Consider the following 27,050-nt stretch of genomic DNA (forward strand, 5'->3'; position numbering starts at 1 on the left):
AGTAGTTACAAAAGAAAAGAATTTTTATAAAAAATATTGTTAACGTGCTCAGCAAAACACTAAACCCTAAATCTGAAACCCTAAACCCTTGGGTAAATCTTAAACCCTTGGATAAATCATAAACTCTAAATCAAAAACACTAAACACTAAAATCCTAAACCCTTGAGTGTTTTAGTATTTAGTGTTTTTGATTTAGAGTTTATGATTTATCCAAGGGTTTAGGGTATCAGATTTAGGGTTTAGGGTTTAGTTTTTTCCTGACGACGTTAAAAATATTTTTTTGTAATTATTACTATTTTTTTTATCTTTTTATTTTAAAAACATAATATAGCTTGATAATATTTTGTTTTTTTATAAAAAAATATCAAATTTGAAATAACATAATCCTACTGGTTGGTGAACCTAATGTGATGGGCTGCATATTGATCGCAAAGGAAAAGTAAACACAATGGCCCATTTTTACTGTATCGATAAATTGATATGGGAAGGACAATTGTAGCCTTCCACTTGGGACCGCCATTACCGAGCGTGGTACACGCGATCCACTATATATATCTACACAGGATCTTATCACTCTCACTACCAAAACCTCAAAAGTTAGCTTTGGGGATCATCAAAGCTTCTTCATCACCATGGATCCTTACAAGGTACCATGTTCTTCTTGACTCTTTTGTGCGTGTGTGTGTGTCTTAAATAAATCATGATTCATTATGGTTGTTTTTTCACTGGTTTAATAATAAAAAGAAAGTTAAACTCCGTTAGATCTTACCCTTAACATGTTTTTTCTTTCCAAAAGTTGCTGAGCTACTGGAACACAAAAATGTTGCTTAGCTTCTATGATTGTTTGAGCTATAAGGTGGGTGATGTTGATTTTCTTGGCTGGCTATCTTTAAAACGTGTATTGTGTTATTGTTTCTAGCTACCCTTATATTAGAAGTTATTTTGTTGTTAGTGTTTTTAACTGTTTATTAAACACATGTGATCTAAAAAGTGTGTTTAATCTATTGTTTATACGTCCGACCGCATACTATTTTAGTGATTATCTGATTAATCAGATCTACACACCTGAGTAATCAAATCTAGACGATAGATTAATCAAAACATAAATAAATCTAGGATTTTTAACACTAAAACCCCTAGAGTAAGTTTCATTGGGGTAAAAACCCCTCAATTAAGTATGTAACTTAAAAAACCCTCAAGTTATAGTCTGTTAATGTAATGGTCCCTCCGTGACGTTTAATTAAAATGATGCGTATTGTTTTCAAGAAAAACAACAAGAATGTTATACGACACGACAACGGCATGATGTGTGTTTTCATATTCTTCAAATCATCTAACCCTAATTTTGGAGATGAAAAACGCTACCTTAGCTAGAGAGAGGGCTGAAGATTACTAGTCCGCCATTAGAGTCCTTGACAAGGTCTGATATGATCTGGGTTTTTTTTTTCTGATATGATCTGTTGATGAAGCTTCAGCGCCATTAAAGAAGAAGAACGGCACAAATTGGAGATAACGAATTTTTACAAGGATAGAAAGCTGTCTACAGACCTCACAACTACGTGGTTTAATAACTCAAGTATCATAAAGTCCCATAAATTTTCAGCTTAGTGGTTTCTTGCGCTTCAAGCTTCTTCTTTGTTCCTCTCCTTCTTCAATCAAAGGATATAATCCCAACATAAACATATGGTATTGACCTGAAATTAAAATATAAAACCAGAAATAGCAAATCCCACTCTAAATCCCAAAGGAACTCAGATGAGCCCTAATAATTTGATTTGGGGATTTTTGGGGTCCGATTTTTGGTCTGAGAAAAGAAGATAGAACACGTGACGTTTTTCTAAAAGCTCTGAAACGCAGCATTGGGACTTAACGACAAATACTCAGTTTTTAACGTTACCGTAAACGGAGGAGCTAATACGTTAAAAAACATAACGTGAGGGGTTTTTTCATTACATATTTAATTGAGGGGGTTTTACCCCAATGAAACTTACTTAAGGGGTTTTAGTGTTAAAAATCCATAAATCTAACTAAAACTAGATCTAAAATAAATCGTACATAAGTATATTTCGTCTTAATGAAAACACATATCTATGACCATCCAATCCGCACGTAGATAGTATGAAATATTGTTTTTACGTTAACCTGTATATGAGGATTGTCGTAGTTATTCATACTATAAAAAATGTTCATCTATCCATCAAAAAAAAAAAAACTTGAATATACGAAAGACTTTAAAAGCAAAGCAATAATCGAATAACTTTTTTAGTTTTATATGATAAGTTTTATTTAATAACTTTTTCAAAAAAAAAAGTTTTATTTAATAACCCTATATCTTCGACCCCAAAATTAAAAGCTTCTCGGTCAACCGACGGTCCGGATCCGACCCGGTGAACCGGGTTTCGTTTTTGTTCGGGTTGCGTCATAAAATTTAAATTTGGGATTGTTAATAGAAAAAGACGCGGTTAATAGAAAGTGATATCTTCCAACTGAAGTTAGGATTTCACCGTATGCTGATGAACAATCGAATAATGATGCTTGCAGTATCGTCCATCGAGCGCGTACAACTCTCCATTCTACACCACAAACGGTGGTGCTCCAGTCTCGAACAACATCTCTTCCCTCACCATCGGAGAAAGAGGTATTTCGAAACTGTATACTTTAAGAGTTTAGAGCTAGGATCTTGTTAATGAGAGTGATGAGTTTTCTAAAATTTTGTTATTTTTGTTGTGGGAAGGTCCGGTTCTTCTTGAGGATTACCATCTGATCGAGAAGGTTGCCAACTTCACCAGAGAGAGGTGTTGGGGATGGATTTAACCCATCCACAAAGCCCATCGAACAAAAGGCCCAATCCAGCAAACCGAGTCGACGTCGGCGCAGAAGCCGATTCTCGAGGCTTCAACTTAACCAGGAAGCGCCGTTAGTCGAAGCGGAGAGCAAGCGAAGCGAGGCTGATCGACTAAACGGCTCGGAACGAGCGCCTCATAATCAGGCCCGAAGGGCCGACAAAGCCCAATCAATAAAAAGAGATTAGGTTAAGGTAATCGAACAGAGTATAAAAGGAGAGGAAAGCAAAGGAGAAGGGGGATCGACACTTAGCTACACAAACTTAGCGGCGAGATTAGGGTTTATCATCCGTACAATCATCTCTCTGCTATTTGTACTTTTCCGGTTTAAGCTCTCACGAGCTCCGGCTTGCTTTTACTTTCTCCACCTTTGTAACATCATCTCGAAATCTAATAAACGCCTCTGTTCGACCCATTTCTAGTATTGTTTACTTCTTCTGAGACCAAACTCACCTTAAACAATTGGCGCCCACCGTGGGGCAGGACAGACCCAGCGTTTCTAGACCGATATGACCACCGGAGGTACGAACCCTGATGCCTCAGGAGAGGAGCCGGCACTCACGCCTCCTCCGCCTCCTCCCCTCCTCTCGTCGGAATTCATGAGTTCAGTCATAGCCCGACTTGCTCATCAAGAAGAAGTTCAGAAGACGACGAATGATCAGCTCGCCGCCATTGTCGCTGCTCTTAGCGCCTCCACCGGCAACTCACAACCGCTCCGTCGTTACCTCTTCAATACAAACCCTCCTACTCCGGCAGAAGGACGAACGACGAACCCAGTCGATCCCACTCTTCAACTCGCGGAAACCCTAGCCGCCGATGCTTCTCCTGCAGCGTCAGACCCATCAACTATCCGAGAAATCGCTGAGCTCAAACTAAATTTCCAACAAATGAGCTCGAGGATCCACCAAGCAACGAGCGCAGTACCCGAGATTGACAGTGTCATCGCATCAACATCGCGTACTCCTTTTACCGAGGAACTGACGGAGGTCAAACTCCGAAAGATGGACAAGTTGCGTCTTCCGGAATACAAACCAGGAGGAGATCCCGTCGAGCACTTGACGGCTTTTAATATTGCGGTAGCGAGGGCCAGACTCGCCCCCGATGAAAGAGACGCGGGATACTGCCAACTTTTCATTGAAACACTCAACGAGCAAGCCTTAACCTGGTTCTCGGGACTCGAAGAGAATTCAATTAGAAGCTTCAAAGAGCTCTCCTCGGCTTTTCTCAAGACTTATATCATGTTCACCAAGCGTGAAGCAACGGCGTCGACTCTCTGGAACCTCAAGCAAACGAAGGATCAGAATCTTCGCGATTACATGGAACGTTTTAAGTCGGTCGTGTCAAGAATCAATATCCCAGACCACATCGCCGTCGATGCCTTGAGGAACAATCTCCTTGTGGAATGTAAGTTCCGAGAAGATCTTTATCGATGCACCGCCACGACGTTGCAAGATGCCGTTGCTCGTTCTCACAACTTCATTCGTATGGAAGAAGACACTAAAGCCATCATGAGCAAGCACAACTCGGCGAAGCAATCAGCGCCTAAAAATGCCGTCACAGCTCACGTCGAACCTCGTCAGCATGCTCAAAGCGACAAAAATAACCGTAAGAGCGGTCTCCTTTACGTCGTCGACGAAAACGGGAAGAAGTGGAACACCTTTCATCGGGAAACCGATCCTCCAAGCGAATCCCCTCGAGCAACAGCGCCAGCCACGGTCGCCCAGGTCGATTCGGCAGCGGGATCTTCCCGGACCCCACCAGGGCTTACTAAATCGTGTAAACTCCACGGTGTAAAAGGTCACGACACTTCGGAGTGCAAAACACTTTTTGCGCAATTCCTCTCCTCACTCGAAAGCGGTGAAATTAAGATTCCTCCTCCGAAGCCAAAAAGCGAGAACAGTTGGAGCAGAAACAAGGACAGGAAAAATCAGCGAAAAAATCAAGCAAAACCGCGTCAAGACGACCAAAAACCAAAGGTCGCCGAGCAAATCCCACATCAAGACGATGACGGTGACGCCTCGGCTGACGAGGATCCGCCGGCAGCCAGACAAAGGATTGAAGTCATTCGAGCCCAACCGGAGTCCTCATCAGACGAAGAGAGCGATCTCGAGGAAGCCCTCGACCCGTTGGACTTACGTGTACTCCTCAAACGAAAGACCACGCCAACGACTGACAAGACTCTCGGATCATCCGACCTCCGAGTCGAGCTCAATGCTAAAAGAGCTAAGCATTCGCCGAGCCCAGGATCCTCATTGGCAACTACGGAAGGCCATCCTATCGTCGATCTACGAGATCAGCTTAACGCGCGAGTCGGTGATTTGCGTGCAAAACTGGACCACAAAAAGGCCGGGTCGCCGAAAGAAAGCGAAGACCTCCGAGCTCTTCTCACCAGGAAGCAATCAAGTGTCAGGCCGCGGATCAACGTGATTATGGGAGGATCTCCACCTTGCGGAGACTCCGTACGAGCAGTCAAAGATCACCGACGAATGGTGGATACCTCGCAGCGCTGGCCGCAGAAGTTCCCAACTGATCTCCCAATCTCCTTCTCAACTGGAGACCTTGTCGGAGTAACCTTCCCTCACAACGATCCTCTCCTCGTCGTTTTAGCCATCGATAAGTACGACGTCACCAAAGTGCTGATCGATACTGGTAGCTCGGTCGATATCATTTTTCGCGAAACTCTCGAAAAAATGGGAATCGACTTAAAAGACGTGAAACCGTCATCCAGGACTCTCACCGGCTTTAATGGTTCTTCCGAAGTAATCATGGGAACTATCCGTCTCTCGGTACAAGCAGAGGGAGTAGCACGGATGGTCAAGTTCTCGGTAGTCAGCACCAAGGCTCCCTACCACGTGATACTAGGCACCCCATGGTTATACTCCATGCGAGCAATCGCATCAACGTATCATCAGTGCGTTAAATTCCCGGGAACGGACGGTACGGTTAAGACAGTAAGAGGAGACCAACGGGCTGCGCGAGATCTCCTAATCGCCACGGTCAAATTGCAGCGATCTCAATCACTAGTCAACTCGATCTCCCCTCCTGTAAGCAAGATCTGCCCACAAAAGGAAGAGGTGCTCGAAGTCCCAGTCGACGAATCGGACCCAAGTAAAGTGCTACGAGTAGGCGCTTACTTGTCGGACGAGATGCAGCGCACTATCACAGATTTCTTAAAGCAAAACTTGTCTACCTTTGCTTGGTCGATGACCGACATGAAGGGAATCGACCCGTCCATCACGACTCACGAGCTAAACGTAGACCCAAATATCAAGCCCATTCGACAGAAGAGACGAAAGCTGGGTCCCGAAAGATCCAAAGCAGTTGTCGAGGAAGTCGAGCGATTGTTAAGCGCGGGCTCGATAGCAGAAGTTCGTTACCCGGAGTGGCTTGCTAACCCAGTCGTTGTCAAGAAGAAGAACGGCAAGTGGCGCATGTGCGTCGATTTTACTGACCTCAACAAAGCTTGCCCGAAAGACAGCTATCCGCTTCCGAACATCGACAGGCTTGTCGAATCAACCGCCGGCAATGAAATGCTCACGTTCATGGACGCTTTCTCGGGATACAACCAGATCATGATGCATCCTGATGACCGAGAGAAGACGTCGTTCATAACCGACCGAGGAACGTACTGCTACAAAGTAATGCCCTTCGGGTTGAAGAATGCCGGTGCGACCTACCAACGGCTTGTCAATCGCATGTTCGCCAAACAGCTCGGTACAACGATGGAAGTCTACATTGATGACATGCTTGTCAAATCGATCCGAGCAGACGACCACCTGGTACATTTACGGGAGTGTTTCGACATCCTAAACGCGTACAAGATGAAGCTAAACCCGGCCAAATGCACCTTCGGCGTATCATCCGGAGAATTCCTAGGCTACATAGTGACGCAGCGAGGGATCGAAGCGAACCCTAAGCAAATATCGGCCGTGCTCGATCTACCCAGTCCAAGAAACTGCCGAGAAGTCCAGCGACTGACAGGCCGAATTGCAGCACTAAATCGTTTCATTTCCCGGTCAACCGATAAATGTCTCCCTTTTTATGATCTCCTCCGAGGAAACAAAAAATTCGTCTGGGATGATAAATGTGAGGAGGCTTTTGGTCAGCTCAAATGTTACCTGACGACCCCCCCTATCCTGGCGAAACCAGATGTAGGCGACGTTTTATCCCTCTACATTGCGGTCTCGTCCGCCGCAGTCAGCAGCGTGCTAATCAAGGAGGACCGAGGAGAACAACGACCTGTTTTCTACATGAGCAGGAGAATGACTGGACCAGAAACCCGATACCCAACACTCGAAAAGATGGCCCTGGCCGTCGTCGAATCAGCGAGGAAACTCCGCCCATATTTCCAATCACATTCGGTAGAAGTTCTCACCGACCAGCCGCTCAGAACCGTCCTGCAAAACACGAACAGAGCCGGCCGTCTTACCAAATGGGCGATCGAACTCGGAGAGCTCGACATCACCTATAAGTGCAGAACCGCTGCTAAGGCTCAAGTCCTCGCCGATTTTCTCGTGGAGTTATCTCCGGAACTCGCTCAAGATTTGGAAACCTCGGATTCAACATGGATCCTGCATGTCGACGGTTCCTCGACGAACAAAGGCTCTGGAGCAGGAGTTCAGCTTCAATCCCCATCGGGAGAGCTCATTCGACAGTCGTTCAGCTTCGGTTTCCCAGCATCAAACAACGAAGCAGAATACGAGTCACTCATCGCGGGCCTTCGCCTCGCCAAAGCAGTCAAGGCAAAGCGACTCAGTGCATACTGCGACTCACAGCTTGTCGCCAGTCAGTTCAGCGGTGATTACGATGCGCGCAACGACAGAATGGATGCTTATCTCCGAGTCGTACAAGCATTGGCTAAAGAATTCGAATTCTTCGAGCTCACCAAGGTTCCTCGTGGAGAAAACGTCTGTGCGGATGCGCTCGCAGCACTCGGAAGCAAGCTACGCGATCAAGTCAAAAGAACTATTCCAATCCACCGAATCGAGAAGCCAAGCATCGACATCTCGACGGAGTCGGCTAACTTCGTCACCACAGAACCCGAAACAACGCCCTTATCAGAGACCAACGACGACTCCGAGATGATAGACCAAGATCAGCTACTACCCGACTGGAGGACTGAATTCATCCAATATCTCACCGCGGGCACACTTCCAACGGATAAATGGGCCGCAAGACGATTAAAGAGGCGCAGCGCGCACTATGTCGTCATGGAAGGAGAACTCCACCGAGTAACGGCTAACAAGGTCCTCCTGAAATGCATTTTTGCCGAGCAAACGCAGCTAGTAATGGCGGAGACTCACGAAGGAGCAGGTGGAAACCATTCCGGAGGTCGGTCACTAGCCCTGAAGATTCGGAACTTGGGATTTTTCTGGCCAACTATGAATACCGACTGCGAAGCATATGCCCGACGATGCGACAAATGCCAACGACACGCTCCGAGTATCCACAGTCCAACCGAGCTACTGCGAACTTCCGCAGCACCTTACCCATTCATGCGATGGGGGATGGATATCATCGGACCAATGCCGAATTCTCGCCAACGTCGTTTCGTGCTGGTATTGACCGACTATTTCACCAAATGGATTGAAGCAGAAGCCTTCGCGCAGGTTACAGAGAAGGAGGTTCGCGGCTTTGTTTGGAAGAACATTATCTGTCGCCACGGCCTGCCATACGAGATCGTGACGGACAACGGATCACAGTTTATGTCCGGAAACTTTAAAGATTTCTGCAATAAGTGGAACATCCGACTAAGCCCTTCAACGCCGAGGTATCCTCAAGGAAACGGACAAGCAGAATCCTCGAATAAGATCATCATCGACGGAATCAAGAAGCGCCTCGATCTCAAAAAGGGACATTGGGCTGATGAACTCGACGGCGTGCTCTGGTCGCACCGGACAACCCCCCGAGGAGCGACAAAATCTACCCCTTTCTCGCTCGCTTACGGGATGGAAGCAATGGCTCCAGCCGAGGTCAATGTAACAAGTCTCCGCCGGTCCAAGATGCCTCAGCATGTCGAACTTAATCAAGAAATGCTGCTAGATGCCCTCGACGGGCTAGAGGAAAAGCGCGACCAAGCCTTACTCCGAATCCAAAACTACCAAAACCAAATCGAGAGCTACTATAACAAAAAGGTCCGCTCGCGTCCCCTTGAGCTCGGCGATCTGGTTATGAGAAAAGTCTTTGAGAACACCAAGGAACCCAACGCTGGAAAACTCGGCGCAAATTGGGAAGGACCATATAAGATCACTCGAGTCGTCAAACCAGGAGTATACCGACTCGAGACTTCCCACGGAGAAGCAGTTCCACGAGCTTGGAACTCCATGCATCTTCGTCGCTTCTATTCGTAAAACGAGTAACCTGTCGGAACGAGTAAAATGATTTACATCACCGTTTTACTCCCAAAAAAAAAAAAAAAAAAAAAAAAAAAAAAAAAAACCCGAGTAGATGCACCCTACGGTCACTTCTACTCGTCCAAGTAAATGACTACCAAGTCACTTTTACTTGGACCAAAATGAACTACGAAAGGCTTGATCCTCCCCGGAGGTACGTAGGCATCCCCTCTACGGGGTCCAGCCCCAACCTAATAAAAACACATTTCGTCTCACTCTCCCGAGTAAAAGACCCATCAAATGATGCTAGCCCCTTAACTCGAAAGCGGCGCACGAGCACTCATCCCACTTGGTCGAAGATATCCTGATCAGATATCAAACGACGGGAAAAACAGAGTCCCGCGTCACCGATGCTTGAGGCATTGACCGACTCACGAGCGAAATTTCTGGATCTTATCGCAAATCAGAGAATAATGAGTTGGCCGACCAAATCTCTCTCGGTTACCGCGGAGCATCCAGATACCTTTTCCTCGGAAACTCGTTAAAACTCCTTGCCTTGTTTTTTCTTGTTATATATCTTTGATATTCAATTACGGACAAGGTTGTCAGGAACAACTTAATGAGAAATGAATTACGATTCGAAGCCAAATAAACACTTAATAGGAATTTCAAAGTTTCTACAGAATGCCGAATTCATAGATTCCGAGGAATCAAGGCAACAAAAAAAAAAAGAGAGTAAAAGAAGTTACAACAAACAACATGGATTATCAATCGACCACAGGAAGATCCTTGTCGCCACTGCCGTCACCCTCTCCGGGACCCGATACGCGGCCAAACTTCGTTGGGATTGCCTCGGTAACATTCGCGGCTGGCGTCTCGGTTGGAAGGTCGCCTCCCTTCCCCGGGTCTTCTGACGAGGAAGCCGACGAGCTGGCGTTCTTCGACGCCTTTGCAGAGGAATCAGTCAGCACGATGGTAGGCACAGCCCCGTCTTTCTGGACAACCGGTCCCTCTGATGTTCGCCCCGTTGGATCGACGCCTTGGTCGATATTCTGATTGGACGATACGGCCGTTTGAGCAGGTTTCTCCGTCGGGTCTGCCGATTGGGGATTTCGGTCGGCGAGGGGAGTACGAAGAGCAATGGCAGCCTCTGAATCGATTAAACCAATGTTCGATCCAAACGGGTCGAGCTGACGCCAAATCTCTTCGATCAGAAACCGGGATTCCAACACTAACGGGGAGAGACGAAGGTCTTCTGCCGGAATTTCCTTTACTTCCAAGCGTTCTGCTTCCTCTTCATAGTGCCTCTCTTGCTCAGCGAAGAAATCGATGGTTTCCTGCGGGATCTCGACGCCTGAGGCCTTAATCTGCTCGAGACATTTCCTCGTTCCGAAGGCTTGGCTGTAGAGGCACCTAGCATCGTCATACTTGTCCCGTTGATCCTCACGAAGAGAAATCCTATGGAAGCGTTTCTCAGCCTTAGCAATCATGGCGATCAACACGCGAATCCTCTCGTGCGTAACCTCGTACCTACGAGATTTCCGAAGCCTTGCCATCTCCTCGGAATGCCTAAGCGATTCCGCGGCTATCCTCCTTTCTAGGTCGACCTTTTCTTTCCGCTGCTTATCCACCACGAACTCGAGATTGTTCATCGCCTCCTTACACATCTGCAGTTCAGCCGCATCAGACGTTCGCGTCTCGTCAAACGCTTTCCTGAGAGATTTCTCCCGAGCAATGGCTTCAGCCTTTTCCCGCGAAGACACCCGAAGAGCCTCCTCCGCTTTCTTCTTGGCTTCTTCGCTCTCGCGGATCTGCTCTCTGGCCCGCCTAAGGGCCGAGTCATACTTCCCGATCAAAACATTCCAGTCGCCGTGACTCTGATTAAAAAAAAAAAGGAGAGACTTAGCCAAAATAATTTTAGGCTCAGGAAAGAAGGAAACAAGCAACCGCGTACCTTTACCGACGAGCAAGAAGCATGTTCATACTCATCTTTAAAGATGAGGTCCCCCACTGAAGGAAGCAAGTCAGGACCGCCTTTGACTAGTCGCAGCAAGCGAGCGCAATCCTCCGGGTAACAGGCCAGCGGGAGTTCTCGGCTGAACTCGAACTTAAACCCATCCTCCGGGGTCTCCTTGGGACGGCCGGACACACGGGTTTCGGAACCTTCCGTGATATGAGCCGAAGAATCGCCCCTCAGAGGGACTCGCGGTCTTTCAGAGGCTGGCAATTCCCTCGGAGTCTCAGAGAGGCCTTGATCACCCACTAAGGCTCCGCGATTCTGCTGAGAGCCTTCTCGTCTTCTCCGACGCAAAGCGATGGTCTCATTCTCGTCATCATCCGAGGTCCCAACCTCGGGAGTAGCGTCAGGGACCAAGGCTCGGAGTTCCTCTTCGCAAACCGAGGATGGTCGGGGCGCGGAGAAGTCTTGCTTCTTCGTTTTCTTTTTTCTGGGAACGTCTTCCACAGGTGGTTCCGCGGCTTTCCTCTTCTTACTACTCTTCTTCGAGGGATTATCCGGATCGGTTTGACCTATCTCGTCAGACTCTTTCCGAGTCTCCTTGCCTCTCTTCTTCTTCGAGGCCTTTCCCTGAGAAGAACCGCCAGCGGGCGCCTGCTCGGCGATAACGGGGACGACGTCCGTAATCTCGACTCCCGCAGAGCCGTCAGTACCCTTTTTGGCACCTATCTTCCCCGCCGTAATAAGGCTCAGATCGGGCAATTGCTTCATTGTTCGGGCTTGATTGATTTCCTTTTGCTCGGCTCGGGTAAAAAGAGACAACCGTTTCAGGGTCGATCGGTTGATGAGAGGAAGCAAGTCCGAAACCCAACGCTCTGCGAAAAACAAAGAAAAATCCCAATAAGACTTTGTTCGCTTGATAGGAAACATAAAGGAGGAGCGAGAACTTACGACTCGCAATCCGTTCTACAGATCTTTGAATTCTCTCCCGAGTAAAATCCTCCCAGTGATCTTGCTTCTGCAACGCGACAATCCGAGCACTCTCCTTCCAATCCTCGGGGTACGTAGCGAGATTCGGATGACCAACTACAAAAAGAAAATATAAGCGTTAGACGAGCACACACCACAATCGTCACATAAGATAGCGTGCAGTACCCATCTCTGCATTCCAGAGAACGCGGTAACCAGACTTCGGCGGCTCTTCGAACGCCGACCTGTTCGACTTCACGTAGAAGTACGAGCGCTGCCAGTCTGAAGTTTTGGTCGGATAACCCGTGACCACGTTATAGTTTGGGCGCATTCTCGTCGAGACGAGCCCATCGTCGGAAATCGAAACTGAAGTCAATTCCTCAAACGACCTCACACTCATCAATGTCCCCGCCTCAGCCGCGATCACCGATAAAACGACCATCAACCGGAGAGAACCGTTCATCAACTGGCTCAAAGCGACTCCTCTGCGGAACGCGTAAGCCGTGACGATTCGAGGAATCGGGAACCATAATTTCGTGTCGTTCCTGAAATACGACTCGTAGATGCACTGATATCCCTTCGGAGGCGACCAAGGCCTCTGGTCCCGCTTTGGAATGATGAACGAGACCCCGTGTGCGTTGAGATCTCGGAGGATAGCTTCCACCGACTCCACGGTGGACTTCGTCCTCTCGACGTTGGACCAATCTTGTCCGTCGACGACCGAAGGTCGAATTCTCCAAACCTCCATTGGACTCTCCTCGGCGAAGATGTTCCCGGGATAATAGCTGATCGGAACAATCGAGGTGTCGACCGCTTCCTGACCGTCGTCATCGCCCCGGAACTGTTCCCTCGCTTCCGAGACCAAGAGACGCTGCGATAAGTTCATATTTTCCGAATCCATCATCGCTTCGTGATGGGTATCGTCAGAATCCCGAGAAGATACCGCCCCCTTTCCCTTTTGTTCTCGCGTCAAACGACGGGGTGACGACATCTCGGATAATCGCAGATCTAAAAACAAAGATAAAGAGAGAGAAGGAGCGTAGAGAGAGAAAGTACCTTTAGCGCTGCGGAGAGAAATGAAAAGAAGTGGAGAGGGGGGGAGCTATTTATAAGAAAAGATAAGCGCGGAGATCAAGGCGCCATCATTACGCCTAATAAGGCCTAATTGGGCCTAAACCCAATTAGGCGCGTGGTCGACAGATGCGCCGGTCCGTCTTCTCGACCCGTAAGCATTTATCTCACGATCGCAACGCGTGAAAAACGGACGCGTCAATCCACTCTCTCGATCGAGAAGTATCGATCGAACGGGTCGACTCCTCAACGGTCAGTCGCTTGCTCGGGTTGAACCTTTTGTTCTCCGAACCACAGACACCAAATTCATCGAGGATCGATTGCTCGACCATCAATAAACTGGGGGGGGACTTACTGTTGGGGATGGATTTAACCCATCCACAAAGCCCATCGAACAAAAGGCCCAATCCAGCAAACCGAGTCGACGTCGGCGCAGAAGCCGATTCTCGAGGCTTCAACTTAACCAGGAAGCGCCGTTAGTCGAAGCGGAGAGCAAGCGAAGCGAGGCTGATCGACTAAACGGCTCGGAACGAGCGCCTCATAATCAGGCCCGAAGGGCCGACAAAGCCCAATCAATAAAAAGAGATTAGGTTAAGGTAATCGAACAGAGTATAAAAGGAGAGGAAAGCAAAGGAGAAGGGGGATCGACACTTAGCTACACAAACTTAGCGGCGAGATTAGGGTTTATCATCCGTACAATCATCTCTCTGCTATTTGTACTTTTCCGGTTTAAGCTCTCACGAGCTCCGGCTTGCTTTTACTTTCTCCACCTTTGTAACATCATCTCGAAATCTAATAAACGCCTCTGTTCGACCCATTTCTAGTATTGTTTACTTCTTCTGAGACCAAACTCACCTTAAACAAGAGGATCCCTGAGAGAGTGGTTCACGCCAGAGGAATCAGTGCTAAGGGTTTCTTTGAGGTCACACATGACATTTCAAACCTCACTTGTGCTGACTTCCTCAGAGCCCCCGGTGTTCAAACTCCGGTCATCGTCCGTTTCTCCACCGTGGTTCACGAACGTGCCAGCCCTGAGACCATGAGGGATATTCGCGGGTTTGCCGTCAAGTTTTACACCCGAGAGGTACAGATTCTTGTTTTACCATTTTAATAAATGTTCTATGTATTTGACTTTTATGAGAATTAATATCATGCTACTGCTATTCAGGGAAACTTTGATCTTGTTGGGAACAACACTCCGGTGTTCTTCATCCGTGATGGGATCCAGTTCCCGGATGTTGTCCACGCGCTGAAACCAAACCCCAAGACAAACATCCAAGAGTACTGGAGGATACTGGACTACATGTCCCACTTACCAGAGAGCTTGCTCACATGGTGCTGGATGTTTGATGATGTCGGTATCCCACAAGACTACAGACACATGGAAGGTTTCGGTGTCCACACCTACACTCTAGTTTCCAAGTCTGGAAAAGTTCTCTTCGTGAAGTTCCACTGGAAACCAACTTGTGGAATCAAGAATCTGACTGATGATGAGGCTAAGGTGGTTGGTGGAGCCAACCACAGCCATGCAACTAAGGATCTCCATGACGCCATTGCATCTGGTAACTATCCTGAGTGGAAGCTTTTCATCCAGACAATGGATCCTGCGGATGAGGATAAGTTTGATTTCGACCCGCTTGATGTGACCAAGATCTGGCCTGAGGATATCTTGCCTTTGCAACCAGTTGGTCGTTTGGTTCTGAACAGGACCATTGATAACTTCTTTAATGAAACTGAGCAGCTCGCTTTCAACCCAGGTCTTGTGGTTCCTGGGATCTACTACTCTGATGATAAGCTGCTTCAGTGTAGAATTTTTGCTTATGGTGACACTCAGAGACATCGTCTTGGGCCTAATTATCTGCAGCTACCGGTTAATGCTCCTAAATGTGCTCACCACAACAATCACCATGAAGGTTTTATGAACTTCATGCATAGAGATGAGGAGGTATGTCTTTAGCACCACCACTTGAGATGAACTTGTTGGTCTTTTTACTTGAAAATAAAAATATTTATTGGTTGTTTGCATTTTTTTTGTAGATCAATTATTATCCCTCAAAGTTTGATCCTGTCCGCTGCGCAGAGAAAGTTCCTATCCCTAACAAGTCTTACACTGGAATCCGAACAAAGGTTCGTGATGCACGCCATGTCTCTTATAAATCTTCAAAACCTTATCTCATTTTAGTTGAATTGTCTCCTAAAATAGCCTTTGCATTGCTTATGTGTTTGCAGTGCATCATCAAGAAGGAGAACAACTTCAAACAGCCTGGAGATAGATACAGATCATGGGCACCAGACAGGTAAAAAAGAAATCTCAACTCTCTACAAAACTCTCAAAAAAAACCTCTCTTACATAACCTCTCACCTAAACTCACTTGACAAAGCTTAAATTACTAAACTTCAAATGTTATATTTATGGTCACTACAGGCAAGACCGGTTTGTTAAGAGATGGGTAGAGATTCTGTCAGAGCCACGTCTCACTCATGAGATCCGTAGCATCTGGATCTCTTACTGGTCTCAGGTCAGGACAAGAAACATAAATCTCTGCTTATTTTTTTGTTGAATTTTAGCTAAACTAACATTCTTAATCTCTTTATCTCAGGCTGATCGATCTTTGGGACAGAAGCTTGCAAGCCGTCTCAACGTTAGGCCAAGCATCTAATCTTCATATTTGCTTGTCGTCTGAAAAGTACAATCGTGTTCGATCTATCATCTGTTGGTCACTTGGTCGTTAAATTCCTCAAAAAAAAAGTATTATTTCTTGGGTTATTATTTCGTCTATGTATTGATACTCATGCTTCATGCATGTAATCCTCTAAACCGATGTCTCCTTCATGTTTTACGGTCACTCTCTTTGTAATTTTTAAAGAATAAATCAACGTTTCTTGAAGCAGTATATACTATATAGCTTATTATAGTGGAGTATATATAAACATATTTCGACTATTAACATTCAATTTATTTTGAATATTATAACTAAAGCAAAGGCTTTGGCTAATTATAGCTAAAGCAAAGACGATGTATCCACACGTCGTTAAACGGATGGGCTACTGATTCGAGAAAATAGTCATTGTGGGACAATCACGTGGTACCCACACGACCGTTTCTAGAGATATTGTCTCATTTTTCTACGGTGGGCTAAAAATAAGATATGTTTGATCGCTATAAAAACGTGTTGGAAACAGTGATGAAGGGACACACGCCGATAAAGTTGATAACAAAAATACATTACACCACAAGGAAGCTAAGTTCGGATCAAATCAGTCTTTTGCATCATGGATCCTGAAAGGGTATGTTCATGTTGAAGAATACTTGAATATGGTTGATTTATCATATATTTTGTGGTGTCACTGTCATGTATTAGGAAACATCATCATTTGCCAAGATTTTTCTCCAATTATTTGTCTTCTGATGATGATGGATCAATTGTTGGGTGCAGGTACGTCCTTCAAGCGCTCATGATTCGCCCTTCTGGACTACTAACTCTGGTGCTCCAGTCTGGAACAACAACGCCTCTTTGACTGTTGGACCCAGAGGTGGATCTTTTAACTTTTATATATATATAACAATTATGGTTTCTATGCCAAATTTTTATGTTATATTTTTAAAAGAAATTTATATTTATATTTATATTTATAATTATAATTATTTTGAAAGATTTATTTATGCGCAGTAAACCAGCTTGGATGCCAAATTTTTATGTTACTCTTAATGTTTATTCTCTTAGCTCGTTTGGTTTTTATATCTCGTCAGGTCCAATCCTTCTGGAAGACTATCATCTGATCGAGAAACTGGCCAACTTTGACAGGGAAAGGATTCCTGAGAGGGTTGTTCATGCGAGAGGTGCCAGTGCCAAAGGTTTCTTTGAAGTCACTCATGACATTTCAAACCTTTCTTGTGCTGATTTCCTTCGAGGAACCGGTGTTCAGACTCCTGTCATTGCTCGTTTCTCAACTGTCATCCATGAGCGTGGCAGCCCCGAGACTCTAAGAGATCCTCGTGGTTTCGCCGTCAAGTTTTACACCAGAGAAGGGAACTTGGATCTTGTTGGAAACAACTTCCCTGTCTTCTTTGTCCGAGATGGAATGAAGTTCCCTGACATGGTCCATGCGCTGAAACCAAACCCCAAGTCTCACATTCAGGAGAACTGGAGGATACTGGACTTCTTCTCACACCACCCTGAGAGTCTCCACATGTTTTCATTCCTCTTTGACGATGTCGGTATCCCACAGGACTACAGGCACATGGACGGCTTTGGTGTCAACACTTATGTCCTAATCAACAAAGCTGGAAAAGCTCATTACGTGAAGTTTCATTGGAAACCCACTTGTCCGGTTAAATGCTTGTCTGATGAGGAAGCTATCAGAGTTGGAGGCACCAATCACAGCCATGCAACTAAGGATCTCTATGACTCCATTGCAGCTGGGAGCTTTCCAGAGTGGCATATGTTCATTCAAGTCATAGATCCTGACCATGAAGACAAGTTTGATTTTGATCCACTTGATGTTACAAAGATCTGGCCTGAAGATATTTTACCCTTGCAGCCTGTTGGCCGCTTGGTTTTGAACAAAAACATTGACAACTTCTTTAATGAGAATGAGCAGCTTGCTTTCTGCCCTGCTATTGTGGTTCCTGGTTTCCATTATTCAGATGACAAGCTACTCCAGAGCAGGATCTTCTCCTATGCTGATAGTCAAAGGCACCGTCTAGGACCAAACTATCTCCAACTACCTGTCAATGCTCCAAAGTGTGCTCACCACAACAATCACCATGAGGGTCTCATGAACTTCATGCACAGAGATGAGGAGGTAAGATCATCCGAATTGAGAATCTCAAAAGTTATTTGAGAGACTTGCATATTAAAATGTTATTAATTTTTTGTGGGAGAACTTTGAGAAAAATCTCAGTGTGCCCTAATCAGCTCTTTAAAATGCTTATTTCACAATCATTTTTAAGTTTAATATGAACTGCTTGAGTTGCTTTCCAGGTGAATTACTTCCCTTCAAGGTTGAATCCGGTTCGCCATGCTGAAAAATACCCTCAAAATCCTATTGCCTGCGCTGGAAACCGTGAGAAGGTCATATTCATCTCCATGCATAATTAACGTACACATAAGAAAGTTGTATAACAAATGTTATTCTTTATATGACAGTGCATGATTGAGAAGGAGAACAACTTCAAGCAGCCAGGGGAAAGATACAGATCCTGGGATGCAGACAGGCAAGAGAGGTTCGTGAAGCGTTTTGTTGATGCACTTGCTGAGCCTCGTGTCACGCACGAAATCCGCAGCATTTGGATCTCTAACTGGACTAAGGCAGACGAATCTCTTGGACAGAAACTAGCCACTCGTCTTAACGTGAGCCCAAATTTCTGAAGACTTAAGTAAATGCCCCCGTAACAGAACATGCTCCTCTTACGCTTTGGTTTCGAAGTAATCTCTTTGGTAATAGATACATAAAATAAAACAGTGACAATAAAACTCTTATAGAAGGGTAATACGGTATATAAATCACTTCCAATGCTGAGATATTCAAAATAAGTTTCTCAGCTATGAACTATTTTGATATGTTTTTGTTAAGTAATTAAAGCCGTTTATAAACTGATAAATGGTTAGTAGGTTCCCTATAAGTATTCTATTTTATTTTAATTTTTCCGATTTTTATTTTATAATTTTGTTATTTTGAGATTTATATTCAACGAGAATTTCTACGTTGAAGAAGCTCTAATTTCTATTTTGTAATATTCTTTTCCAAATATCAACAAATATTTTGTAAGGCAAATAATAAGAAGCTGTTTGGGTTATATATAATTTACAAGATATATAATCCGTTGGGCTACTTTAAATGGATTTATTCGTTTTATGTTTTGGTCTCGAATTAATTAGTGTGCTTATAATTAATTATTCCAGATTTGCATCTATGACGTGAGCTTATAGTTGGAATATTATTGTGGGTATAAAGTCAGACGCACGATCATGATTAAAAACAAAAGTTTTCTCAAGTATGTCCATATAGTCGGAACTTTTAATTGGTCATTGTTAGACCATCTTTAACCCTATAACCCCATATGGGTTTCTTAATGATTTTTTAATTAATTAAATAAACTTTAATTGTACTTAAGAACTATAGTTAAGAAACTTTTAAAATGTGTGCTCCAGTGGTAGTTTCTTAATTAGGGGTTCTTAAAAAAATTTAAATTGTGTTGTTAAGCTTGTGTTGCAAGCAATTGGAGTTTCTGATGCCTCCAAGTAATATATATATATATATATATATATATATATATATATATATAAATACAGGAGAGGTGGAAGCTGAGGCTGAAAACAATAGAAGATGGCTTGAAGGGTACAAACACGTTTTCTATCTGTCAAACGACTACAAAGACTGTAAAAACTGGCAAGATTTTAGGATTCTTGACGAGTGGCGGTGGAGGATCAAAGAAAAGGTCTAGTTCTCAGCCACGACGCTCAGTTACAGGAAGAATCCATGCTATGAATCAGCCGATCAACAGTGCTGCAGAGACTGATGGAAAAGAGAACTCAAAGATTTCAGCAAACGGATTATCTGATCATGATGCTAAAGAAGAAGATATGGTTTCAGGGTTTTTGTATGACAGGCTTCAGAAGGAACCATATAGAAGAAAAAAATAAAAGGCATGTCTATTTACATGGTACTCAGTGTAAGGTGATGTTGCCTGCTGTGTAGAAGCGCAAGCCGTGTGAGGATGAAACGAGTTTGATACCTTTGTAAATCTTGTGAGAGCATCGGCATGGTTTAGGAACAGAGAGGGGTTTGATGGAACAAGCCTTCTCTAGGTCAGGAATTGCGTGTAGGTGAGAAGGAAGATCGATGTTGAATTGTGACAGCTTTGATCACTTTGGATCTACTCCTATGTCCAGTATGGCACATGATACCAACGGTAGCACCTGCATGACAGATGATGATGTGTTAGAGACCTGTATAAGGGAGAGAACTAGTTTTCCAGTACGTACCAGAGATACGGTCGGCTGAGGAAGAGAGAAGAGAGGCGGTGAGGATGACGGAGGAGAGTTTGATGTCTTAGCCTGTGCCACAGCACCCTCAAGCATGAAGACAAGACTTGCAGATCTACTTGCTTCAACAACTCTTCTTGCGTCCGTTTCTTCCTCAAAGCCGAGAAAGCCTTCTCCTTTCCATGTTCCCGGATTAAGTCTCTTGCTCCTTCCTTCTCAGCTTCAATTACTTTCTCAACCTAATTTACAAAAACTTATGAAGGTGGGTTAAAATGGAATAAGCCAAGAACTCAAAAGCTTGAGCCTTTTGTTGTCATCAGTACTAAATAACAATCAAAACCATTTATAACAACAGAGGCTTATTCTATCGAATGAAACAAAAGTACAATCACAGTTCATATAGAAAGGAGATAAGATTGGATCAAACAATACCTTTGTTTCAACTTTGGAGGTGCGAAGGAGAGCTTGGAGGTGCAAAGGAAAGCCAATTGAACAAACAATACGTTTGTTTCAACCTTGGAGGTGCGTAGGAGAGAACGACAGCCATCGTCGTCTTGCGTCTTGCGGAGACAACGAGGGAAGCGGCGGAGAAGCCGAGAGAAACCAAAGAAAAGAAAAAGAGAAAAGAAAAATAGAAAAATATATGCTTTGCCTTTCGTTAGCTGACACGTGGAGGAAAAACCCCTTTAGTTATCGATCACAAAAATCCTTTCTTAAGGATCGATAACTCCCCTTTTATTTAGTTTTCATTTAATTAAATACCCAATTAACTTTAAAACCCCACTTAAAATCCCCCGTTAAAGATGCTCTTAGGATGCAAGATCGCATATTACAATTTATATTTTTTATGTGGGGAGGTGGGGTTGCTAATTATTCCGCTGCTAGTGGGAATGAAAAAGAAAAATGAGACCAGCCCATTTTAATTGTATTTTATATTCTTTAACAACTTGTTCTAAACTTTAATTAGCTAATACAGTCTGACTAATCTGATGTCTCGACCACTACTTTTTGTCTTAAAAAGAAACTCAGCTCAAATCAGGTATCGGCACATGGTTCCACAGAAAACCTGTATAGAAAAACTTAATCACCAATTATTAACACTTCCATGTATGCTTTTAAGTATAATTGCAGTGAAAAAAAAAGTATGACTGCAGTGTCTAAGTTATTTAAAAAGAATATATATCCTCCAGATTACGTATTAACATATGCGTAGATATTAGACGCTACCATTTGTGGATTTAAAATAAACTAGCTACAAAGTTTAGCTTTAAATTTCTTAATAATGAGTTTAAATCATCCATTTTTCTTATGGTTTTAAGTTGTAAGGATTTGTTTTCACTTTTTTGTAACAAAAAATATCTAAATCGACAATATCGTCATGTTGATACCATACCAGGTTCCATTAGTACCTTCTCTGCTGTGGCAGGTATTCTAACGTATCTTTGCATAACTAACTAGTACAACATGATCTGCCAACACCAAATAATCATGCTTGGAGTACTAGTTAACCGGTAGGAGTGTATATCCATCTTTATTTAGGTCTAGAATCTAAATACAGTAGTAAATACCATTGGTGTTCTAAAATACAGTTTTCAATTTCACAAAAGAAAAAAAATAACTTATTAAGTTGTAGTGTACCAAATTATAGATCGAAGTTGCGCATCTTAAGAGATTATTAATTTAATCTTGGAAGAATTTGTATGATAACCATAGTAGAAAAAAAAATATAGCCATGCATCGATAAGTGTGATAATTTGGTATTAAAGTGGATCAATCTCTCTTTTCCGGCGCGTGATTATTTGAATGAATTGTGTGATATTGTGTTATACTATATTTGGCAAATAGATAGTACAAAACAATCAAGTCACAACAATAACATATCATAACGAAGAAAATTAAAACTAAGAGAGGAAATGCGAGGAAGAATAAAAGCAAAACATAAAGGAAGAAACAAATAATTGTTGTTTTGAATATAGAGAGGAATGATGGAGAGAGAGAGATAAAGAGAAAGAGAGCAAGAGATGATATTGTATATTATTTATCTATTTTATGTTTCTAAATAGTTTGGAGCACAACAAAATTGTGTCTTATTTGAAAACAAAATATGACTATCTTTATATATAAAAGAAGGTTTGTATCCCTCCCAGGTATGCCACATGGGATGACAGCTTGGAAATTCGAAGCCTGTGAGCATGACACGTGTCCCGCATCCAAAAACGCATCACTTCATTTATTCTAAAAATATGACGGGTTGCGTTATGTGTTTGGGCTTTGTGTTTTCTGATGAAACTCAGCCCAAAGTCAAATGACGTAAGCCTCTCCAGCCGTGTTTCTTCAGAATTTAGGGTTCATCACGTTTTTTGTTCTACGCCGTTCGAAAGCTTGAGATGCTGGACTCGATGTGAGGAATAGTTCTATTCGATAGATTTTGATCGCGTCGTTTGATCTTCCAGGATGGTGTATAAGACGAATTGTCATGAGGCATCCCTGGTCGAGTTTCACTGGTATCGTTTCATTTGAGGTTCTTCTCCTCTGAAACTAGGTATGGGATCCATTGAAGTCTCCATAAACAACCATCTTTATTTCTTCGACTATCATTCAGATCTTATTATCTCTCTTCAGGCGATCCTTCTTCCATCGACACATACTCCTCGATTCTAAGGTTATTTCGTTCTTAAATAATTTTGGGAATCTCTATCTCTCTTTGTTCACCTGTTGAATCGATTTAATGAAGGTGATTTACAGGAGACATGGCCAGAGCCATAACTGTGAACTCCTTCAGATCTTACTCTGTCCGACAGATCTTCCGAGCATCTCACGGTTTCGGTGATTCTTGCTTGGCTTAACAACGGCGGCAGTGAAGATGGCGGTTCTTGCTTGGCTCAAAGGCGGGGATTGGAGCATGGTGAATCGAGAGTGGTTCGGGCAGGACGAGGTTTGGCTTAAAGCTCCGACGAGGCGATGCTGCTAATAGTGACGTCCAATGATTATGGTGCTTACTCTGAACATTACCAGGATCCTTCTGATATATCTACAGGTAAAAAACATTGTTTGTAGCATTTATAGGTTTTATTACAGAGGGAAATACAAAAAAAATAGTTGAATGAAACAAGTGCTTGAGCACTACAATAAGAACAAGTTAAAGATGACATCTCACCTTCGAAAGCATCCGTCTTGGAATAAGAATTTTGCATCAGCGGTCTTGGTGGTTATATAATGCAGGTTTGTTCAGTGGGCTCAGCGAGCAATCGATACATCACATGTTGAAGCAGAGAGTAATGAGAATGGTATTGGTTTTGGCAAGCTTATGGATGTTACAGTGGTAAGTTTTTCTCTTCGTGTGTTTTTGCTTAGAAAATTATAGTTAAAAGACTTTTTGAGTTGTTAATGACTAAAGGCTATTCGATGATTTACAACAGGATTCATAGCGATGTATAACATAAGCTAGCGGAGATGTCAATTGCTCATTACTCTTGAGTCAGCATTTTTTCTCGAATGGAAAATGTGGACTCTTGGAGTTCATTGAGAAACGGATCAAGGTGAATGGTCACAAGGTGATTGTTCTTGCTGAAGAAGCAGAGCGAGAATTGATGTGCAAAAGCATGGAATCTAACAGACGCCTCTGATAACAAGCTTCTTAAAGATGTCGCTTTTGGCTAGAGCCATAAAGCATCAAGGTAAAAATTAGATTAATAGTTTCTCTTATGCCATTTCAGATATACTCTTTTATGGTTCAATTGTTTGGTTCAAAAGCCAGTAAACACACGTAGCCCTGATTACATATTTTTTTAGGTCAGTCTATGCTGAATCTATTTGGTTTCCTTCTTATTTCATTTTGTAAGAAAATCAAGTTACGAAAGAAAATTATTTATACATAAACTCAAGTTCACATGTTTGAGAGCTGTTTTTTTATTCAACATTAATTTTATTTTCAATTTGTTCATGTATTGAAGAAATGGAGGGAGCAGCTCTACAGTTTGAGATCTATTGGAGTTGGTAAGTGAAGAATTCCCACAAAAGGGGTTTCTTGATGATGTTGCATCCGCTGCTCAAACCAAATCACCAGAACTACTCCAAAACACATTCAAAGCTAAATTTACTCAGGGGAAAATAGATCAAGGATAAATAGATTCGGGTGAGTAGTTTTATCTTCTCATTGTCTTCATCAGTAAAGAGTTTGTTCCTGGGAATAAAATGGCATTTGCTTATAAAGAGAGTATTCAGATACGAAATGTTATAACATGTGTCGTTTGAAAGACAAAACTGCTCAAAGAGCTGCCAGAGAGTCCATGGCTGCGTATGGAAGTTGGAATCAAAGAGGCAAAGAGAAGTCAGCTTTTGTTTTTGATTTTCACCCTCTTCACTTGCATAATATAATCAGACATGAAAGGGTTATAACTTTATCTGTTCAGTGTTTGCCCCTCTGGTGTGTGTTTGTTGATTCATCTCTTGGACTCCTCCACTATTATCAACTTTTGGGAGTAATTTTAGATCCATCAAAGCCCTGAGTTTAATCTTTTTGTGGTTCCTTTAAAGTTTCAATCAAGTAATAACGTATAGTATGATACATTTTTACAGGAAAATGACAGTGGCTTTTACACCGGTGGCCCATTTCCTCTTTGTATCTGGGATGACCATACTGTCTACTAAGGTGTGCGTTGGTGGTGATAAAAAGGAGAAAGAAGCAACTCTTACAAAAACTTCATTTGGTTTCATGACCAAAAACTCTCAGGACACATTATTTTCCAAGTTCACCAAGAAGGCATCCATCGCATAGGTTTTACGAGGATGAAATATGTGCCATATTAGTATCTATTTGAATAATGCTTACGGATCAATATCATACCTTTTATCTACTCTGCTATGTTTTCTTCAAATATTATTATAGATTATGTTTAAGTTTGAACTTATGGTTATATATTACTCCTAAGTCATTCAAACAAAGTTTCATATATGTACTCAAAATGTCAATCCATTAATTTTTTTTTTAAAACCCAGTCAATAATATTTAAAAATAAAATAAAACTACGTGTGAAAGGTTGAGCATATTTCACTGTTTGAAAAAAAAAGAATATGGTTTCGATCGTGATTAAGTTGTGATGGCTGTTGAGACTTTAGCTTAATTGTACAGTTTTTAAAGTTAATTTATTTCCAATCTGGCTTTAGACTCTTTAAAATTTTCAATGCTCTCTTTAAATTTCTCACAGCCAAAATAATTGATTTACTCTTTAAGTTGTTTGTTTTTCTTAAGAACACAATTTGATGTTTTTAATATTTCTAAAACCATAATAAAAAATTTAATAGTAACCGCAATGTACAATTGTAAAACACAGTTTAGTCAAAGTCAAGGACCATAATATCTTAGCCACCATAATATCTCGTCTCCAACAATCATGTAGGATAAAATATTTTTCAACATATTATTTTATACTTATAAATTAACCAAATCTTTAAACCCACAAAACAAATATTTTTTATATTTTATTAATAGGTGTTTCAAATTGATATCATTTGTTTTTCTATACTATTTATGTAATATAATATGATCTTTTTTGTAGTACATCATATCCATATCTTACAAATTTAAATCTAAAACACAAACCATAAGATCGTACAGAAAATAATAACTTAGATCACAAATAAGGTATATCCCGCCCGTAGGGCGGGCCGACTCTAGTACTATATATATTTGTATGATAGTATAGATTTAAAGTCGTGTTTATGGAATATTGTAAAAAAATTATAAAATATATGTTTGTTTGAAAGTTTCAAAACATATTATATGTAGGAAAAAATCTATGTTTTTATTACGTTAAATTCAAAGTTTAATAATTGTTCTAACAGAAATTAAAATCAATTAAAAGTAGAAAGAGAAAACATATTTGTAAGAATAAAAAAAATATATGTCAAGGGTAATATGACAATTATTATACAAATATCATAGCCTAATTTCTTTTATGGTTATATGCTTAATTTGATGATATGTTATAGACATGAAGCCAAATTTCCCTTTAATCTTCCAGTGAGTTGGTATTGTGAATTGTGTTAGCGAGTGGTCCAAAAAACTTGTATGTATTTAAAATTCAGAACAGTTTAAGGAAGAAACCAGAATAAACTAACGTGTTTTGGTTGTCGTTAACAAGATCTCGGATCCATTTTTAGGAAAGTCAAAATCTTGATGACGAAATCAAGGAGACATTACTTTGATTGCATGTGACGGAACTGCTGTAAAATATCTAAGTCTTGAGGTGTATAATGCAGAGTATAATTTCGTGGGCCTTGGTCTACTAGGTCTACGTACCAACCAATGTACTCAACATATATAAAATCGTTTCTCCGTACCAAAAAGAGGTATAAAGGTTTTATACCTAACTAACGTGCAAAAATTTATCACAATTATTTGAGTTGTGAGTGAATGATTCGGCTAACCTTATAATCATTCGTCCGTCTACATTTTTCCTTGCACTTAATGGACTTTTTTCTTGTGTAGTCTGTACTATATCAATGTTGCAAGTTTTAATATTTTTTATACATTTCACTACCATTTGAAAGGAGATTCTATTCGCCCGGATAATAATTTAAAACTCCGTAATCAGAATCTTTATTTTGTATTTGCTAAGTTTTATTTTCTTTTATCCCAAATCAGTTTGATTTCCTTGCAAATCTATAGTTATTTATGTAGTATTATTTTATTCCTGTTCTCTGTCTTTTGTTGGAGACTGATTATTGGCTGTTTTATGCATTGTATACAGTTTAAACTAGTATTAAGTAAGGCCAGATTCCAATTTGATAGTTGGAATTCGTAATCTCAACAGCTTAAAGGAAATAATCAAAGAATCATGTGGATGTAGTCACAATTTGTTTCAGCCAATGTTGTCATTATTAAAAA

At 42.2% G+C, this 27,050-nt stretch overlaps 2 protein-coding genes, 1 long non-coding RNA gene and 1 pseudogene across 4 annotated transcripts; 3 read left to right on the forward strand and 1 right to left on the reverse strand.

Moving 5' to 3' along the window:
- The first annotated feature begins 457 nt into the window (after positions 1–457).
- On the forward strand, positions 458–16,066 carry LOC111198594 (catalase-3-like). Its single transcript, XM_048782531.1, has 9 exons — positions 458–647; positions 2,542–2,638; positions 2,735–2,795; positions 14,040–14,256; positions 14,341–15,117; positions 15,210–15,299; positions 15,402–15,469; positions 15,598–15,691; positions 15,773–16,066. The coding sequence occupies exons 1-9, from the start codon at positions 633–635 to the stop codon at positions 15,830–15,832; spliced, it is 1,479 nt and encodes a 492-aa protein (XP_048638488.1). The 5' UTR covers positions 458–632; the 3' UTR covers positions 15,833–16,066.
- Positions 16,067–16,235: 169 nt separating this feature from the next.
- Positions 16,236–18,979, forward strand: LOC106421389 (catalase-1-like). Its single transcript, XM_013862240.3, has 5 exons — positions 16,236–16,460; positions 16,610–16,706; positions 16,924–17,978; positions 18,158–18,247; positions 18,323–18,979. Exons 1-5 carry the CDS (start codon positions 16,446–16,448, stop codon positions 18,542–18,544), a joined length of 1,479 nt encoding a protein of 492 aa, XP_013717694.2. The 5' UTR covers positions 16,236–16,445; the 3' UTR covers positions 18,545–18,979.
- A 502-nt stretch (positions 18,980–19,481) lies between these two features.
- Positions 19,482–20,708, reverse strand: LOC106450237 (annotated as a pseudogene).
- A 1,736-nt stretch (positions 20,709–22,444) lies between these two features.
- LOC125610266 lies at positions 22,445–25,077 on the forward strand. Of its 2 annotated transcripts, none has more exons than XR_007340327.1 (7): positions 22,445–22,703; positions 22,784–22,823; positions 22,896–23,198; positions 23,384–23,483; positions 23,581–23,838; positions 24,115–24,296; positions 24,740–25,077. It is a non-coding gene; the product is annotated as an uncharacterized LOC125610266 (long non-coding RNA). The 2 variants fall into 2 exon arrangements; XR_007340326.1 differs by having other exon boundaries at positions 22,907–23,198.
- Positions 25,078–27,050: the final 1,973 nt, after the last annotated feature.

The sequence above is a fragment of the Brassica napus genome, chromosome A6 (genome assembly GCF_020379485.1).
Source record: "Brassica napus cultivar Da-Ae chromosome A6, Da-Ae, whole genome shotgun sequence".
NCBI classification, from domain to species: Eukaryota; Viridiplantae; Streptophyta; class Magnoliopsida; order Brassicales; family Brassicaceae; genus Brassica; species Brassica napus.

What these genes read in the sequence shown, in the direction of transcription:
- LOC111198594 (XM_048782531.1), top strand. An exon ending in TCATGCATAGAGATGAGGAG is followed by an intron (nt 15,118 to 15,209) that starts GTATGTCTTTAG and finishes TTTTTTTTGTAG; the next exon opens with ATCAATTATTATCCCTCAAA. An exon ending in AGATCATGGGCACCAGACAG is followed by an intron (nt 15,470 to 15,597) that starts GTAAAAAAGAAA and finishes TGGTCACTACAG; the next exon opens with GCAAGACCGGTTTGTTAAGA.
- LOC106421389 (XM_013862240.3), top strand. An exon ending in TCATGCACAGAGATGAGGAG is followed by an intron (nt 17,979 to 18,157) that starts GTAAGATCATCC and finishes GTTGCTTTCCAG; the next exon opens with GTGAATTACTTCCCTTCAAG. An exon ending in GCGCTGGAAACCGTGAGAAG is followed by an intron (nt 18,248 to 18,322) that starts GTCATATTCATC and finishes TTTATATGACAG; the next exon opens with TGCATGATTGAGAAGGAGAA.